This window comes from Micropterus salmoides, unplaced genomic scaffold, assembly GCF_014851395.1.
Source record: "Micropterus salmoides isolate LMB-PRFRI ecotype aquatic unplaced genomic scaffold, ASM1485139v1 Ms_hic_scaffold_14, whole genome shotgun sequence".
Taxonomy (NCBI): domain Eukaryota; kingdom Metazoa; phylum Chordata; class Actinopteri; order Centrarchiformes; family Centrarchidae; genus Micropterus; species Micropterus salmoides.
In genome coordinates this window covers 1,504,249-1,521,940 of record NW_024040485.1, presented here as the reverse complement: position 1 = coordinate 1,521,940, position 17,692 = coordinate 1,504,249, and the positions used below count along the sequence as shown (strand labels likewise).

The 17,692-nt window shown below is 43.1% G+C and overlaps 1 protein-coding gene across 1 annotated transcript in view; it reads left to right on the top strand.

Moving 5' to 3' along the window:
* Window positions 1–1,618: 1,618 nt before the first annotated feature.
* Window positions 1,619–17,692, top strand: part of LOC119902939 (disks large-associated protein 1-like) — a 219,384-nt gene continuing 203,310 nt past the window's right edge. The window contains exon 1 of the mRNA XM_038719344.1: window positions 1,619–2,119. Coding sequence (XP_038575272.1) covers window positions 2,107–2,119 — 13 coding nt within the window. The 5' untranslated portion in view covers window positions 1,619–2,106. The remainder of the gene's footprint in view (window positions 2,120–17,692) is intronic.

Below are 17,692 nucleotides of genomic sequence, written 5' to 3'. Positions count from 1 at the left end.
ACCCTCCCATCTGTTAAGTCAGCTAAGTTGAGGCTGAAACACTTTACTCCAGGGTGATCAGTCACCGGCTGACTCAGGTCCCAGACAAACTTTGCCAAACCATCCCACTACTGACAACAAATGTAATGGAAATATGTCCTTTTTAGTAAGTCTTCTGAAATAAAGAATTCAATCCAGACTTCTTTTAAGACAGGGCCCTCTCACACCACATCCACTTTGCAAATTGTTTTTTACACTGCTGGGAGCAAGTGGGTTTTGTATTGAGGCTCTACTGGTTCTTACTGCAGCACGCTTATATGCCTCTGGTGTTTGACACGGTGTGGAGGAGAGATGTTCCAGGCTTGGAACCTACATTTCACAGGCATATGGTGTGGATCAATGTAGGCTTAGCATCCAGAAACCCTGATCATCAGCAAATACATTATAATTACATACACAGGGTATATTTAACTCCTAGGAAACTTCATTTGACGAAGGTTATTAATGATCCTACGTGCACTTTCTGTTCCTCCAATGTGATTGGCAGTTTTTTTCACCTGTTTTGGGAGTGTACCCCAGTGGCTAAATTTTGGAAGATGGTTGCCTTTAACCTGTCTAAGTTGTTTGAGATTAGATTGCCCTGTTGGCCTGCTACACTCATTTTGAATGTTTTGTCAAGGCTGAGTTTGACACTGGATAAGAGAAGAGCATTGTTGGCTGGACTCACAGCTGCAAAGAAAATAGTTGCCACATGTTGGAAAACTCCACATTCTCTCTCTTCAAGCTTGATTCTTTACATATTTGGATATTGCCAATTTAGAGATGTGGACAGCTAGAATCCACGGAGCAAAAGAGTCAGCAATACAGGCTTGGCATTCACTCTTAGCTATCGTCCGTGGGTTTCAGATGTAATATGTGACTGAGATATGGAGTTCTGGATCCAGGGAGTGGGTGTTTTTTTTTTTTCTTCTTTCATTATTATTATTTTTATTTTAGTAATTTAATTATATGTATCTGTATATGTGCGTATGTATAGGTGTGTGTGTGAATATATCTTTACGCTCTATTTTTGTAAAGTACATATGCCTATATGTATTTTTCCTTGAAACAAAATAAAAACTTCACAAAATCACACACACAAAAAAAATGTGGCTATTCATTCCTGGTCTTACACAAGGCATGTCTAAGAAAGGCCATTATCTTCCTCTCTTTCTCTGTTGTATGAATCGGCCAGAGTGAAAGACTCTGAAGTAACAAAATGCTACTTCCACATTTGCTTCAAAATAAAGTCCTTAATTGCAAATGAACCATAACATAACCGTGTCAGAAATGAATGAGATTTTTTGGGACTTAGGCTGAATAACCAATTGTACTAGGGTCATACAAGGTAGTTTATTTATCACTATATAACACAAGGTTGTATAACAAAAAGAAAATTTGTAGTCTCTTCATGCTACACACAGAGAACAGATAATTAATTCAGAGTCACTGTGTGGTTAATGGTGATTTTGATTTATTTGCAAATGCAGCTAAAGGACAATATAACTCAATTATATATAATAAGAGGCGTCAGGTGCCTCCTGTACTGCTGTAGCAAAAAAAACCCCAACATAATCTTGGCAGTCCACGTTTGCTCATACTGCACATCACTTATTTTGTTACTTTGTGATCTGATATTTGCATTCTGAATTTCATCACACAGATAATTTAAGTTAATTTACCGTTTCTATTTCTTTGTCAATCATTCAATTTCATATTGTTTCCAGTTTTTGCATGCATGTCACACAAGGAAAGTGTGCTTTTATTTCTTAGAGCGAAATTACCTGTTTTCCGGTGTCGTTCTGGCTAGCTGTGGTTAACTTGTCGCAGTTTACTTACCGCAGGCTTGCGCACTTGAAGCCCCCATATTCACGCACACGCGCGCACACATTCCAGCAGTGACTGTGTTGTGACCGCCTTGCTTCCAGAAACGGACGTGCTTTTGGATGTACGAGCCGGCGTCTCCGTTCAGCGATGGTGTGAAGAGCTGCTGGAGGCAGGCTAGGCTTCGAACCGTGGATTCAGGTTCGAGCGCGTGACGGGCTCAGAATTCAACAGCTTCTCAGTTCTACCGCTGCCTGTTGACGAATGACTCACACCGGTAAGAAGTAACGCCGTTGATGAAACCGTGCGTTTTGTAATGTTACATCACTTACGTTCATTTCGCTCTCAGCTGCATTGGCGTTAATGTAAGCTTCACCAGCAGCCATTATATGTGGAATTCTCGTGCGTGGGGAAATTCACGCTGCTGTCCCCTTTTTACATTTTTGTAAAATGCCCCTTTCATTTAGGTAGGCTACAAGTTAAAGTTTCTGGATTGATTGACGCTGTGACAGCTCGCTACGGCCCAGCTATTTTTATGGAAGACAATATTATCGACAAGAAGCAACGCCAGCCAAAGCATTATGAACGAGTGTGCAGTGGTCTAATGTATGGCGACATGTTTTCTTGACGGAGGTATTGAGGAATCACCCATGATACAGGGTTTGGGGCAATAGCTTTGAAAGTAATCTCGTAAATAGTCGGACTTATGACATTTGTACCAAGACACTCAAGACACCATAACGGGGTCCCCAACACACACTGTTATACCTCCTTGATGCTGTCGGGTTGAATGTGCATATGCGGACGGCACTAGCACAGCTTGATGGAGGGTTGCTATGGAGGAAAGATGCAGACAATTAGCCTAGCCCGATGAAATCTAATAGGCGCATGTGATGTCAGAAGTGCAGTGTGGTGGGGATGTGCACTCTGTACCTTCCGCCTCAGTAAGTTGTGAGCTCAGAGGAGCTAGCCTCAGTTGTCGCCTGTGGCTGAGGATGAGAGGACGAACAGATCCCAGCATGTTCCTAATTCAAGAAAACCAACTTGTAATGTTAACAATGTGGTCAGAGTTTATTCTGTTTTTAATAATAACTTAACCCAAAGACACTTTACAGAATTCCCTATGTGGCAAAACAATATATGTGTGTGTGTATGTGTGTGTGTGTATATATGTGTATATATATATGTATGTGTGTGTGTGTGTGTGTGTGTGTGTGTGTATATATATATATATATATATATATATATATATATATATATATATATATATAAGTTTCCAGAATGTGGTGAACAGAAGGTGTTGGAGATTTTTAAACTTGTCCAGGGATGAAGCGTTGTGGATTTCTGCGGTGAGGGCATTCCAGGGGGTCGGGGCTGCAATACTTAAGGCTTTGGTACTGTGAGGCAAGGGCATGGAGGGATTTATACGTGAGAAGGAGGATTTTGTAGTTGATTTGGGACTTGATTGGGAGCCAGTGAAGGTGGATGAGGGTTGGGGTGATGTGCTGCCAGTCTTGGTGCGAGAGAGGACGCTGGCAGCAGAGTTTTGGACATATTGGAGCCTGTCCAGGGATTTGCTGGGGACCCCCATTAAGGACTCCATTGCAGTAGTCCAAACTATCCATAAATGCATCACCATACAAAGTGATGAATTACTTAGATGATATGATACGAATCATTTTTGTGTGGTGCTCATTTAAGTCAAAGTTATAATAATGGATAATAATTAATAATTAAACTTCACAGGGCCACCCTATACAGAAAACAAGGACACACCCCCTAAAAACAGGCAAGAAAGACTCACACAGGTGGTGGTAGTAGTAGTAGTAGTAGTTCTAATGAAAAAATTAGAGTAAATCGAACATTTATTCCTGAAAAGGCAAGTTGCTTTTGACTCAATTGACAGACATTTAATTGCATTAGGAATTATTATTATTGGGGCCCGAGCACGAACCGTGCAAGGTCCCTATTGAAACTGAAGGGATTATTAGGGTCGAGCACGAAATGTGAGGTACCTGTTAAAAGTGAAGGGATTATTAGTATTTCGACTTCAAATTTTCCCTGTGCAGTCTAAACCCATTGACTCTTTAAACCAGTATTTATTACCAGTCGACCAGTTTGCCCGTGGCGTACTGTCAAAAATCCATGATTCGTTCCCAGGGTTTCCTGGGACAGTTTTGAACTTGGTATGTCCAACCTGCTAGGAGTAGTAGATTACAGCGTAAAACGTGTCATTTCCTGTTGCCAGCAGGTGGTGCTATGACTTTGATGGAATATTGGCATGTGGATGTGTTTAGGGTGTGAGTATTATAATGCATCCCAAATTTGGTGCAGATGTGAGCATGTCGACTGAAGTTATAACAACTTCCTGTTTTATGACGAATCATTGATTTTGGACGCCACTCCACAAAAATTCACCGTTTCTACAACTTTTAATCGTCAATGGGTTTTGACTGCACAGCAAAAATCTCTGACTAAATCCCTAGGAGGAGCTAGTTAAAGTACGGAGTGTGTAAATCATCCAAAAATTGCCATAAAATTCAAAATGGCTGACTTCCTGTTTGGTTTAGGGCATCGCTCCAACAGGGTATAGGCAATAATCCTTGCTTAACACTCCCCAGGTGCTCCGAGCTCGCAATACGGGCAGAGGAAGGTAATTTGACCAGTGGTTGCACAGCTAACTGAGCTAAACAGCAGCTAGTTAGCTGTTAACTAACTTCAGCAACAAGTAAAGCTATCTGTCTATCAGTAAACTCTGTGAATCACAGAGTTGAGGCACAGCAGCAGGGGGACATCAGAGAGAAAACTAGAAAATATTTTCCCCATATTTCTAATATTTCTCCATCAAATATGATCCAGTTTCACCAAAATCTGTGAAGTTGTTTTTGTAAAGTTATCAGTGGGGCCTGGTCCCAGAAACACTGCTTCAGCAGCATTATATTGAGAAATCTTTTCATGGGACGCCAAATTAATACAAGTGCAGAATGAGTCATCAACATTTTAAAATGCTTTTCCAAATGAGAAACTCTTAAATATCATCAAGAATACCTACAAAACATTTGTCATTTTGGGAATCGGAGATTATTCTATGTTTCTCTAAAAATACACTGAGCAGAAAACACATCATTGATTCTCTTCTTGTCTCCATTTGCCTATTTGGCATTGAAGTAATCCAAAAGTAATTAAAGTAATTAGTTTACATTACTTTTATTTTGTGGTACTTGGATTACATTACTGATTACATTTTTTAAGTAATCCTCCCAACCCTGTCTGCTGGGCACTCTTTCTTATTTTGCCTCCTGGCCCTCTTAGAGGACTTCAGCAGTGGAGACAGGGAGGTTGCTGCATGGAGATGGTATTCTTGATACAATTCTGTGCCGAAAATCTCCTCTCACACTGAGCCAAAGAGATTGGCAGCACGAGCAGTATTTCAGTCAAGAGTAGGAAGTTCTGAAAAAGAATCGGAGAGATCAGATGAAGGAATAAGATAAGGGAACATTTAGAAATGTGTGAAAGTTAAAACTCTGAAGATGTTGTAGATTAATTAAAATACACATCTAATGGTTGTACCTCTCTATTTAGGCCTAAATCTGTAAGACCTATATCAAGTACAGACTTTACAATTCTAACATGAGAATTTGCAATCCGAAATATATTACCTTCTTAGCCTTTCCTTTCACATCAGCAGAGGCAGAGGATGGAGACGTGTGGCTCATGTGCTGCAGGGTTGCAGCATACTGGCCACTGTGCTGTTCATCCTGTCCAGCTGGTCTGAGTATGGCGGGTGGATTGTGCCACGGATAACCTACCAAAGGAGACCGTCGTGTGACAGCTACGTGTGTGGATAGGCTACTCCGTCGCCAGTGAACAACGTTGTTGATAAGCCCGTCGCCGTCAGGCTTGTTTTTTTCCCCTCAAACTTGTTCTTCTTTTCTCTTTTTTTTATTGGTGGTTGGCAAACTAGCCGAGAAGTGCATTAGCGCCACCAACTGGACTGGAGTGTGGAACCAGAGATTATTTTCAATACAAGGACTACAGGCCTACATGCTCCAGCCTTTTTGTCATTAAAAGTGTTGCTGTAAAATTAAATTTTACACAGAAATTTAAAAGGAGGGTAATCTAATGGATATAATATTTATCAAAGATATTAATCAACTTAATTTTGTAAGTTATGTCAGCTGAGAAGTTTACAGCAGAAACTTGAAAATTAATTAAATATTACATTGAGTGTGTTTTTACATTTATTCATTAATAGACTATAGCTCTAACTTCAAAAATATAACTGGTAATATTTGTAATTTAATTGAGTAGCCTATAGGCCATGAAATTATGCTATATTGTTGTATTATAGATATCAGGGACAACTTGAAGTTCTAGCCTCCCATCTTTAATTTTTTTTAACTGGCATGATGTTTACTTTTGGGTCTATTCTGTAGATTAAAATTGTGCTTTTATCATTTACTTTGTGTACCCAACTGTCATTTATAATATAAAAAATAGACCAACACCAAGCTACATGTTTTATTTACATCAATGTTTTCCTCATATTTGATGCTGCCATAAATGTTTTGTTTTTCAACAGTTAACCATTTTAAAAACACAGCTTGAGAGGCAGTTTAATTGAGTCACGGTGGCGCTGCAAATTCAAACATGAGAACCAATCAAAAGCATCAGAACAGCAACAAACTTTACTAAACAACTGTGGCTGGAAATGGCAAAGGAAGACAATGTGCACATGAAATGCACGCAAAGCAACAAAATGAATATTATTCAACATATAGCCAAGCTTTTTAAAGAAAATATTCAGATGGCATCTTAAGCATTTTCATAAGAAATTGTGATTTAATTACATATTTTACCAGTCGGCCTAACTGTAACAGATAACACTTACATTTACGTTTGTCTACAGTTGAACATTAAATGGTGTTCTTGGTATAGAATCATGGGAGCTTTATATTTATATGAGCATTAACAATAAGCTATGCAGAGTGGGAAATTACGTTTGAATCATTGTATAATAGTATGCTGGTTTCTCTTAGCGTAGCATCCCGATGGAAAATGAAGAACTTCACTGAGGATCTTAAGATTTTTAATTTGGTGTTTTGTACTTCAACAACAATGTAATTGCTAAAAAAACAAAAAGTGCAGATATAAGGTAACATATTATCTTATAACTCCTTTAGGATTACATTGATTAGTAATGCATTAGCATGATCAAAATAATCCAAATCATTATGCAGAAATATACATTTAAAATACATTGCCAATAAAATAACCACAGGCAAATGCCTATAACAAATAATAATAGAAACTGAATAAGCATGAAACAGCTCTAATACTTCAATGATTAATTTTATAAGTAACTGTAGGCCTAATACAACCATTTTCACATTGTGGGGAGGTGAAAGCATCATCTTCTTCAGTGGAATTTTATAGGACAGTGAATCCAAACAATAAAGCACAACACAGGCTATGAACTGTAGGCTACTCCAGAGTTCCCAGTCACCACAAGAATAAAAGCATTTAACACAGGCTGTACAAAGCATGACTTGAATTTACTCAATAAAGTTAAAATAGGAGTTACACTGACAGTGGTGTATTGGTGGCGACGTACCTAGTGACGACGTGTGTATCACACGGTTATAAGGCGACGTACTTAGTGACGACGTGTGTATCACACGGTTGTAAGGCGACGTACCTAGTTCAGATGTATTTAGTAGGCGTATATTTATACAGGAATTCGAACATACGCCGCCGTGACGTCGCCGCCGGAAGACGTTGATTCCATGCACTCGCCGCCAAGTCGCTGCCGGTCTCCCGTCTGCAGTCCCAATCACTCCCATTCAAAAATCCACACGGTCTGGCGGCGACGGCAGGGTAGACTGCTCCTTCTCCTTCTCCTGGTAATCCTCGCTCTGACACTATCCACCCGCCATAGGCGTATGTGGCGAAAGTGAAACTTACTTACTTCTTGCTACCTTTCTTTATAATGTGTAAGTTACTCTTTTCTTTTCTTTTAGTAGTTTATATTGTGTTTAACACAACAGGGCTGGGCGATATGGAAAAAATAATAAAATCTTTATTTAATCATTATTTTTATTATTATAAGTTTAAAGGCAGATTCTTTGCTCCTGAACAAAGATGGTTAATTGTGCTTTTAAACTTTTCTTTATGGTCAGAACATGACAAACACTTGATGCCAAACAGCAGCCTGGTATCAAACAGTGGATCACTTCACAAAGCTGAGGTAGAACAGTCAAAACAACAAATATGCATGAGAAAAATAAAGTAAAATCTTTTTTCATTCCCTTCTCCTCAACACAATAAATATCCTAATAGAAAAGAAAGTGCTAATTCGTTTGTGATTCAAATGAATGAAATCAAATATTTATTGGACATTTGTTATTGAGGAAGATTGTGTCATGATGATGACACGATCAGTTCACCAAAAACCTGAGCATGATCAATAATTGGCACTGTTTGAGTACGTTTATGCACAACACTGAATGGACACACTGTATAGGCTCCTGTCTGCGCTGTCAAACTTTTGGATTTTATTTACAGAAGACTGCGGCCGATACATATTTCCGCCGAAGTAGTTGCTGTTTTTGTGGTTATCAAGGCATTTGCATCCATGTGGTCATGGTGTCCCTGACCACCTCCAGAAGTTGTTTTGGCTGATTGGATCACAATCTGTCCTCAATACGTCTCGGGTGCATTTACACCTGTACTTTCATGTGGTCAAGTGCTACCCGATCACAATCTGATCACCCAAAATACATTTTAATGCCAGGTGTAAACAGCCTCTATGTTCCCCTGATTTGGAATATGCAAAGTCACATGTGGTGAAAATAAAACTGCCAAATGTGGCATTGCGTTGTTCATAAAGAGATCAAACGCGCATCTTTTTAAAAATATATACAGTATTTGTTGAGGTCTTAAAACGTTACGACACTATGGGAACGCCTCTAGGCGAAGCAGGTCTGAACGTGAATGAAATCACTCCAATCCTATTGGCTTGTTGCTAGAACGGTAAGGTGTGACGGAATAACCGGAGGAGTATAAAGCACACCTGTACACACTCATCATTAGCTTAAACTATGAAGCAGGCGCTTCAGGCGGGGAGAGAGGTGCGGCGGGCCGACGCAGTCTCTCGTTCCCCTTCTCGGGGAACCAGGGTTACATACGTAACCCGAGATGTTCCCCTTCGAGGGAACTCGAACTGCGTTGGTTACGACACTATGGGAACGAGATACCCACTAAACCGTGCCGAAAACCCCGCCTGCCCCTGTGTGCAATAAAGTGGCACGACTAAGAGGAGAGCGCACGAGTGCCCGGTGACGAAGGAAGGTCAAGACTGTAAAACCGAATGAATGTGTGCGGAGTGGCCCAGCCAGCCGCTAAACAACATCCTGCAAGAGGCCCCGGAAAGGAGGGCTCGAGAGGCCGCCTTGCCTCTGGTAGAATGAGCCCTCACAGCCACAGGTGAAGGCAAACCGCGCACCTGATAGGCCAGGGAAATAGTCTGAACAATCCAGTTGCTAATCGTATGTTTGGATGCAGGGAGCCCAGCCCTGGGGGACCCAAAACACACTAGCAGCTGGTCAGCCTTCCTCCAACGGGAGGACCTCAGAGTGTAAATACTCAGTGCTCTGACCGGGCAGAGCAGATGAAGCCTCCCGTCCTCCGCCGTCACATGAGGTGGAGGATGAAATGCCTGCAGCACCGTGGACCCTGCCGCACAAGAAGGCACTTTAGGGATGTATCCTGGACGAGGGTGCAGGATAGCCCTAATATTCCCCGGGGCAAACTCCAGGCTTTGCGGGGAAACCGAAAGCGCTTGGAGATCCCCCACCCTCCTCAGAGAGGTGATAGCAAGGAGAAAGGCCATCTTGAGGGTCAAGTGCTTAGCCTCAGCTAACTCTAGGGGTTCGAAGGGGGCCTCAGCCAACGCCCCAAGAACCACCGCCAGATCCCAAGGGGGAACCTTGGACCGAATCGCAGGTCTCATCCTCCGGGCACCACGGAGGAAACGTACAACCAAGGGAAGTTTCCCCAAGGACCCCTCCCTCAGAGGGGTGTGTGGAAAGACGAAATAGCTGCCACGTACACCTTGAGGGTGGAAGGGGAAAGACCAGCAGAGAACCGGTCCTGGAGGAACTCAAGTACCTGAACCACCGGGCAGGTAACAGGGTCCACCGACCGCTCCCTACACCAAGTGGAGAAAACACTCCACTTCAGGCCGTACATCCTCCGTGTGGACGGGGCCCTGGAGCTCAGGAGGGTCTCGACTGCTCCGGCTGTCAGACCCGCCTCTAGGTACTGTGCCCCCTCAGGGGCCAGACCCACAGTCGCCATATGGCGGGCAAGGGTGAAGAACCCGGCCCTGCGCCTGGGACAGCAGGTCTCTCCTCAGAGGGACCCGCCACGGCGGGCCGTCCAGGAGCGACATGATGTCCGAGAACCACACCCGGGTTGGCCAGAACGGGGCTACAAGCAGTAGGCCGACATTGTCCTGGCGGACCCGCTCCAGAACCCCCGGGAGCAGAGCAACTGGGGGGAAAGCGTACAGACGTAGCCTTGGCCACGAATGTACCATGGCGTCCAGACCCAACGGGGCAGGAGGAACGAGAGAAAACCATAGCAGGCAGCGCGTACTCTCTTGAGACTCAAACAGATCCACGTCTATGGGGCCGAACTCTTCGCACAAGAGCTCCACCACTTCGGGGTGAAGTCTCCATTCCCCGGGCCTCAGCCCCTGCCTCGACAGCAGGTCTGCTCCCTGATTCTGCGTCCCCGGGAGATACATCGCCCTGAGCGACAGTAACCTCTGCTGGGACCACAGGAGGATCTGACGCGCCAGTCTGTCCAGAGGGCGCGAGCGCAGACCGCCCTGGTGATTCAGATAGGCCACCACCGCTGTGTTGTCGGAACGAACCAGGACGTGGTGGCCTTGGAGATCGGGCAGGAAACTCCTTAGAGCCTGGAACACCGCCAACATCTCGAGACAGTTGATATGCCACTCGGATTGATGCACCTGCCAGGATCCCCTTGCAAAGCGGCCGTCCATGACCGCGCCCCAGCCCGTGAGGGAGGCGTCTGTCGAAATAACCAGCCGGCGACAAGACCCTCCCAGCACGGGCCCCTGGGACAGGAACCAAGTTTCCTTCCAAACTGATAGGGAACGAAGACACTTGCGCGTAACCCAAATCAGATGGAGAGGATTTCCCCTCGGGGAAAAACCCTTGTTCCTTAGCCACCACTGCAGGGGTCTCATGTGCAGCAGTCCAGATGGTATTACGCTGGACGCAACCGCCAGGAGACCCAACACTCGTTGAAAGTGTTTCATAGTGATGGCGTGGCCTAACTTCACCCCTCTCACGGCAGCCAATATGGTGTCGACACGTGCCGGAGACAATTGTGCCCGCATCGTTGTCGAATCCCATACAACCCCTAGGAACGTAGTCCGTTGGGTGGGCGCCAGCACGCTCTTCTTTGCGTTGAGCCTCAGCCCTAAACGCCGCAGACGAGCCAGAACGACATCTCGATGCCGAACCGCCAACTCTCGAGACTGGGCTAGGATGAGCCAGTCGTCGATGAAGTTGAAATCAGGATGCCCCGAAGCCTCAGCGGGGCCAGTGCTGCATCCATACACTTGGTGAATGTGCGGGAGGGGAGAAAGACTCCCCTACCCCGGTCTTCCCTGAGCTCCGTCGGGACTGGATGACGGTCCTCAGATCGCGTCTCTCAGACGGCCCATCACATTACTGTAGCTCAGTGATCGGGGTGTGGAAAGCCATGTAGAGAAGGGTCTGCCCCATGATTTACTCAGTTCATCATGTAAATCAGGAAAGAATGGCAGAGACCGGCGTGGAGGTGGCGTGTGGTGCTTAAGAAACCTTTCATCAAGCTACCACTAGCCTGTGGGGTCTGCTCCTCCTGTGGCCAGTTGATGTTGAGCTTAGCCACAGCTCTAGTCACCACCTCCAGCAGCACGTCATAGTCGGGCGTCGCTAGATGACGCCGCCCCGACACCCGGAAGTCATCGTCCACTGCGCTGAGTACGTCCGCCTCCTCGGAGTCGGATTGCTGCAGCGTCTCCGGATCCAAACCGCGAGCGGGAGAAGCCGAGAACGGGCTCCCGAACGAGGAAAGGAAGCGTCGGAGCCAGCGGATGAAGGTCGGGGAAAAAGCCTCAGCCGTCCCGAAATCCTCCGACAGATCACGCTGTGAACCCCATGAGTGAAGCCGCCGGGCCGCCTCAGCGGCCGCAGGGCTCACACCACGGGGAGAACACATCCGGCCATCCTCGGAAAAGAGAGCCATGCTGTACCTCAGTACCCGCACGGAAAGGGCTTCGCAACGGGCGCAGGCAGCCCCCTCGAGAGCTGCCCGGGCGTGCTCTATCCCCAAACATGAGACACACATCTCATGAGAATCTCCATCCGTGATGTACCGAGGGCAAGAAAAACACACCTTCTGTACATCTGGTTGCCAGACATGCTGGTAGACTTCTTCTTCAGGTAAGACACACTGCTTGTAGGACTGGAGCTTTCTTCAAACAACATACAGAGCGCCTGCTGAATAAAAAAAAGCTAATGATGAGTGTGTACAGGTGTGCTTTATACTCCTCCGGTTATTCCGTCACACCTTACCGTTCTAGCAACAAGCCAATAGGATTGGAGTGATTTCATTCACGTTCAGACCTGCTTCGCCTAGAGGCGTTCCCATAGTGTCGTAACCGACGCAGTTCGAGTTCCCTCGAAGGGGAACCCTGTGTTTTGGTCCAGTCATGATTGAGTGATCTTGCCTGCAAGTTAAACATTTAGAGAGAGAACTGTCGGAGGCATGTTAAAATGTAGTTCCCACTGTTCTTGAATTGTCTCAAAAGTCCATTTCCATCATATAGTGAACTCTGACTGTCTTTGTTGTATTGCTGTACTAAAGACAGTTCCTGGCTGTTGCCTCTCTGTTCCTCTGTAGCCACCTCCCTCAACTCTCCTAATTTTTTTTTAATTAATTAATTTCCTTAACATGCGTAACAGTTATTACTTTTAAGTAATATAAAGGTTTTAGATACAATGTATTTGCTTTTCTTTTGAAGTTTTGTACACAATGATTGAAATGAAAATGAATGAAAATGTTGTGTTGCTATTAATGGTCGCTCCAAATGACATGAAGAACGCATATCATTAAAAATATATATTTAAAGAGATCAATAAGCAAAAATTCTATACCAAAAATATATTATTAAAATATTTTAATCAGATGTTATTAAAATTTAACAGAATTTTCATGAACACAAACATTTCACTTTATTGGGTGTGTCAGAGGTGTTACCCAATCAGCAGCCATGTTTAAAAGACAGTGAAGTCCAGTGCGCTGGAGTACGCAAGAGGATGTTCAAGGCACCACCATTTCTGTTGAAATAAATGCTTTGCTACATTTTGTTAGGGCTGAAGTTAGCTTAAAACTGAAAATAACTCTACATTTACTTGATTTTACAGGGGAATCGAACATGGTTCTCCTGTGTGGAAGTCCTGAGTTTGACAGCCAACACGGTCAATAGAGGTTGCTAAATATGTAAACATGGGTCATAATAAATGGCATAATAAATCGACCTAAACGACAGTTTCTCTGGTGAGGTCCGGCTGCTATACCAACATCTTCACAAAAAAAGTGCATTTCCTCCTAGTAAATGGAAACACACACAAGACCAACATGTTGCTTCATTTAGTTTTCATGTTAAATTTTCTTTAAGATACAACATTTTTTGCTGTTTTTTAGCAACTCTTGCTGTAGGGTCAGAATGAACATGCTGTCCGTGGCGAGGAGTTTTTCTTTACTTGGCAGTAGCAATTGATAAAATAGTTATAAATAATTAAATATTGCTAATAGTGATATATGCATTTTTCTCATGATATTGTACAAAGACTAAAAATAATCTGTTTCTGAAATATCAGAAAAAGTGTGTCAAGGCTTCCTACAAAAGGACTCCATAAAATTTATAATCAAAACAACAAACAAACCGGTCAGCTATCCCAGCTGGCTCCAGCCCCTGCAACACTGTACGCAGGATAAGTAGTTGAGGATGGATGGACGGATGGATGGACAAATATTGGTAGGAATAACTTTATATTTATTTTTCTTAGGTCATACCACATGATATCCAAAAGTGGCAACTATATACCAGCTGTTACAATTTTTAATTTTTCCAGATTTGAGAGGGAGTTACAAACCTACTTGCTGTTTCAATGGGTCCTTGGCAAATTGGTATATTATTCAACTTTGTCTTCTAACGGATTTTAACATAAAAGTCCCAAAGTGGTCGTTTGTTGATGGTCGCACCACATTATTTCATAAAATGGACATCATCAGACAAAGTTTGCTGGTGTATTATTGCTTATTATTATGCTTTGCGATTTTGTAGAGGACTACAAAACACTTTGGAAATCATGGCAAATAGGGCAAAACACAATTTTGAATAGATTTAAAGTAATTTCAAAGAAGTTTTCAAAACAGCAGTCATGGCCAGACTGTTGCACCGCATGACATTTTGACACTTCAATTTGCAGAAAAATTACAAAAAACTATTGTTTTTATAAAGTTAAAGTGAGTACATATATGGGAGAGGTCCTGTATTTATATGCTATGTTTTTTAGCTTTCAACCTTTTTTTTTTTTAAATGAAAAAAATCCAGTTGGACAGAAAATGTAGGCGTCACGTCATTGACCCAAATGCTCTGTACTTGTAGAGCGCCTTTCTAGTCTTTGGGACAACCACCGATCTTTCGATCAACGGGCAACCCGCTCTATTTCTAGAGCCATTTAGCTGACGCTTTTATCCAAAGCGACTTACAATAGCTATACAGTATCTCACAAAAGTGAGTCCACCCCTCACATTTTAGTAAATATTTGATTATATATATTGTTATGTGACACTAAAGAAATGACACTTTGCTACACTGTAAAGTAGTGAGTGTACAGCTTGTATAACTGTGTAAATTTGCTGTTCCCTCAAAATAACACATCACACAGCCATTAATGTCTAAACTGCTGGCAACAAAAGTGAGTACACCCATAAGTGAAAATGTCCAAATTGGGCCCAATTAGCCATTTTCTCTCCCCGGTGTCATGTGACTCATTAGTGTTACAGGGTCTCAGGTGTGAAAGGAGAGCAGTTCAATCTGGCTCGACTTTTGACATACTGCAATGTAACATCATCAGGGAAGGTATACTATGGAAGCACATATTCCTGGTCAACAATGTTTCCGTGCTAACTTTCCAGAGTTGTAAAATCTCTTATAAAAGTCTTATAGTATTATAAATCACTGTGCAGTGTTTTGGTGTCTGATCAAATAAGTCATTAATCTGTTACTAGTAAACTGGCTATCCTGGATTGTTTTTCATCGCTGTGTTTTTTTTTAACTGATGGCAGGTCCATAAACATGTTGACCAGCAAGCTGCTGAGCTGCAGACAAACTCATTATTTTATGATTACCACAGTTAAACAGCAGCAAAACTAACGTTAATTCCATTATTCACAAAGAATGTGCACAGTGACGAACTGATGAATAGGGAGCGAGCAGGGGATTCCAGGCTCTGCATGGGATAGACAGTTGCGTCCTCGGAACACGTTTCTGGGCAGTCAGACTGGCAAGCAGGCAGCATTGCAAAACGCAGGTGGTAACTAGAGCAGGCAGAGACAGAATGTTAAATGTTGATTGCAAAAACTCACAACAAAACTAGGTTCTATGAGTAGGCCGGAGCATTTGTACCATGGAAGGTAAACTGAACTGGCAAGGAGTGGAAGAAGAGCCGGAATACTTCACTACAGGGGTTGATTACCGGATGAGCCACAGGTGGGTTGTCTACATTGAAGATTGATAGAAGATGGCAATGGGAGCGTGCGCGGGGAGGATAGCAGTCGTCTTATGTTCACCTGTTCACTCGCACAGACTTTACTCTGTTAAAAACTTGGTAGCCTATAACGTTTGTGGTGGAAATTTTACAAGCACAAAACAGGTAAAGCAGCAGTGAACACAGGGGGCAGATGTTGGTTTCGGTTGGTTGATAGGCTGCTTCATTAACAAGCCCACAAGCGGGTCAGCTGCTGCTGTGATAACGGATCGTGGGTGGAAAAATGCGGAAAAAGACGAGTTCTGTGTCTTTTAGGCGACTTTATAAAACGTACTGCTGATGGAGAAAGTGGAGTAGTCGGGCAAAGAGGAGGCAGAGAGAGGTGTGTTTAACTGAGGTGTAGGCCTCTTGTGTGTCTGTGTGACTGAGTGTGGGAAGAAGAGAATTCCGAGGAAGGTGCAAAGCATATTTAATATTCTTTTGTGAGGGGGGGGGGGGGTTTACAATCATGATGCCTGCTCAACCATCGACCATCTGTCAGCCATCGCCGATTGACGATGGCATCGTCTATCGGACCAACCCTAGTGGTAATCACCCAGGAGCCAGAGACAGCGCAACACGCCCACCACACACAGACATGACAGGACAGGACATGTCAAAAACTGACAGAGACAGCAGTGAGGGGAAACAGGGGAAACATAAGGATGGAGGAGGTGGCAAGGCCAAATCAAAACACAAGAATGAGGAGTCAGGAATCAGCTGATATTGTCACGTCAATTTCAGGTCAGTCTCTCCCAGTAAAAAATTAATTCGTATTAAATCAATAAATTAAGTGCTTTAACTTCAAATCAAACCTCAGTATTTGGAGCAAGTATCTTTTTTGAAATTAAGCTAACCTTATTTTCAGGGGGGGATAAAAGTGTTAAATCAGTAAATGTACTTTATAATAACTTAATAACCCTTCCTTCCCTCCTTCAAAAACTTTCTTGTGCCTTCTAGATGTGAATGTAATGGTGACAATAAATGGTAATGGCTTATGACTGGCGGACTAATTCGCACAGATTCCATTTTTTAGACACTTTTATCTTCTAAATCTAAAGTTTTTGACTGTTTGATAAGTTATTATAAAGCACATTTACTTATTTTCCTTATTTTTCATTTTATCCCCTGCCAAAAATGTAAAGTAACCTGTCATGACTGAGATAGCAATGGGCAGCTCTAACTGCTGTAAGTGATGTTAGAAAATATTTAGAAGTGATGAACTAGGGAGAATTGATAGGATTGTTCACTAGAACTGCCAAACTATTTCAGAAATAAATCTACAATCATGTCTGTCAGCAGCGTAACCTCCACCGCTCACCTACTGTAACATTAAACACACTGCTGTGACCCAGCAGGAAGCCAAGAGATGGCAATGAAAAACGGGAGGGTTTATCAAGTATGGTGATGAATGTCTTCAGGAGTGGAGAAGTGATGAGGCCTATTTTTATTATTATTTAAGTCATGTATTTCACGTGACGAATGACCAACTCACTGATAATACAGCCACTATCCGTTCCTGTTTTTGCATGCTCAGGTAGACTCTGATCAGCTGATTGTTTTTTTGGGCCATAGTGTTATCAACAGGGGAGTTGTAGAGCACCCTCTGGTGGGCAAACTATGCAGCATTCATGATATGAGTGAAGAACGAGTGTTTCATTTTGAAATGTCATAAATCGGCTGTTATAAACCCTGATACGATTTATCTGCAATTAGCTCATATCGGCCAATAAACGATAATCGGTTAGGCTCTAGTAGGTATATGTGCACATGGAATGTGGCAGATGTGTAAATAGTCCTAAAGCACACAGTCCTATCTTTGTTGTATTCCTGTTTTGTTGTACTGTATGTAGTTCTGTAGTGTGTTGTAGTATCCTCTGTAACTCCTAGCTGACTGTAATTGCTGAGTTACCTAATGCATTTTCTCATATGCTTTGGTGTGTGTGTGTGTG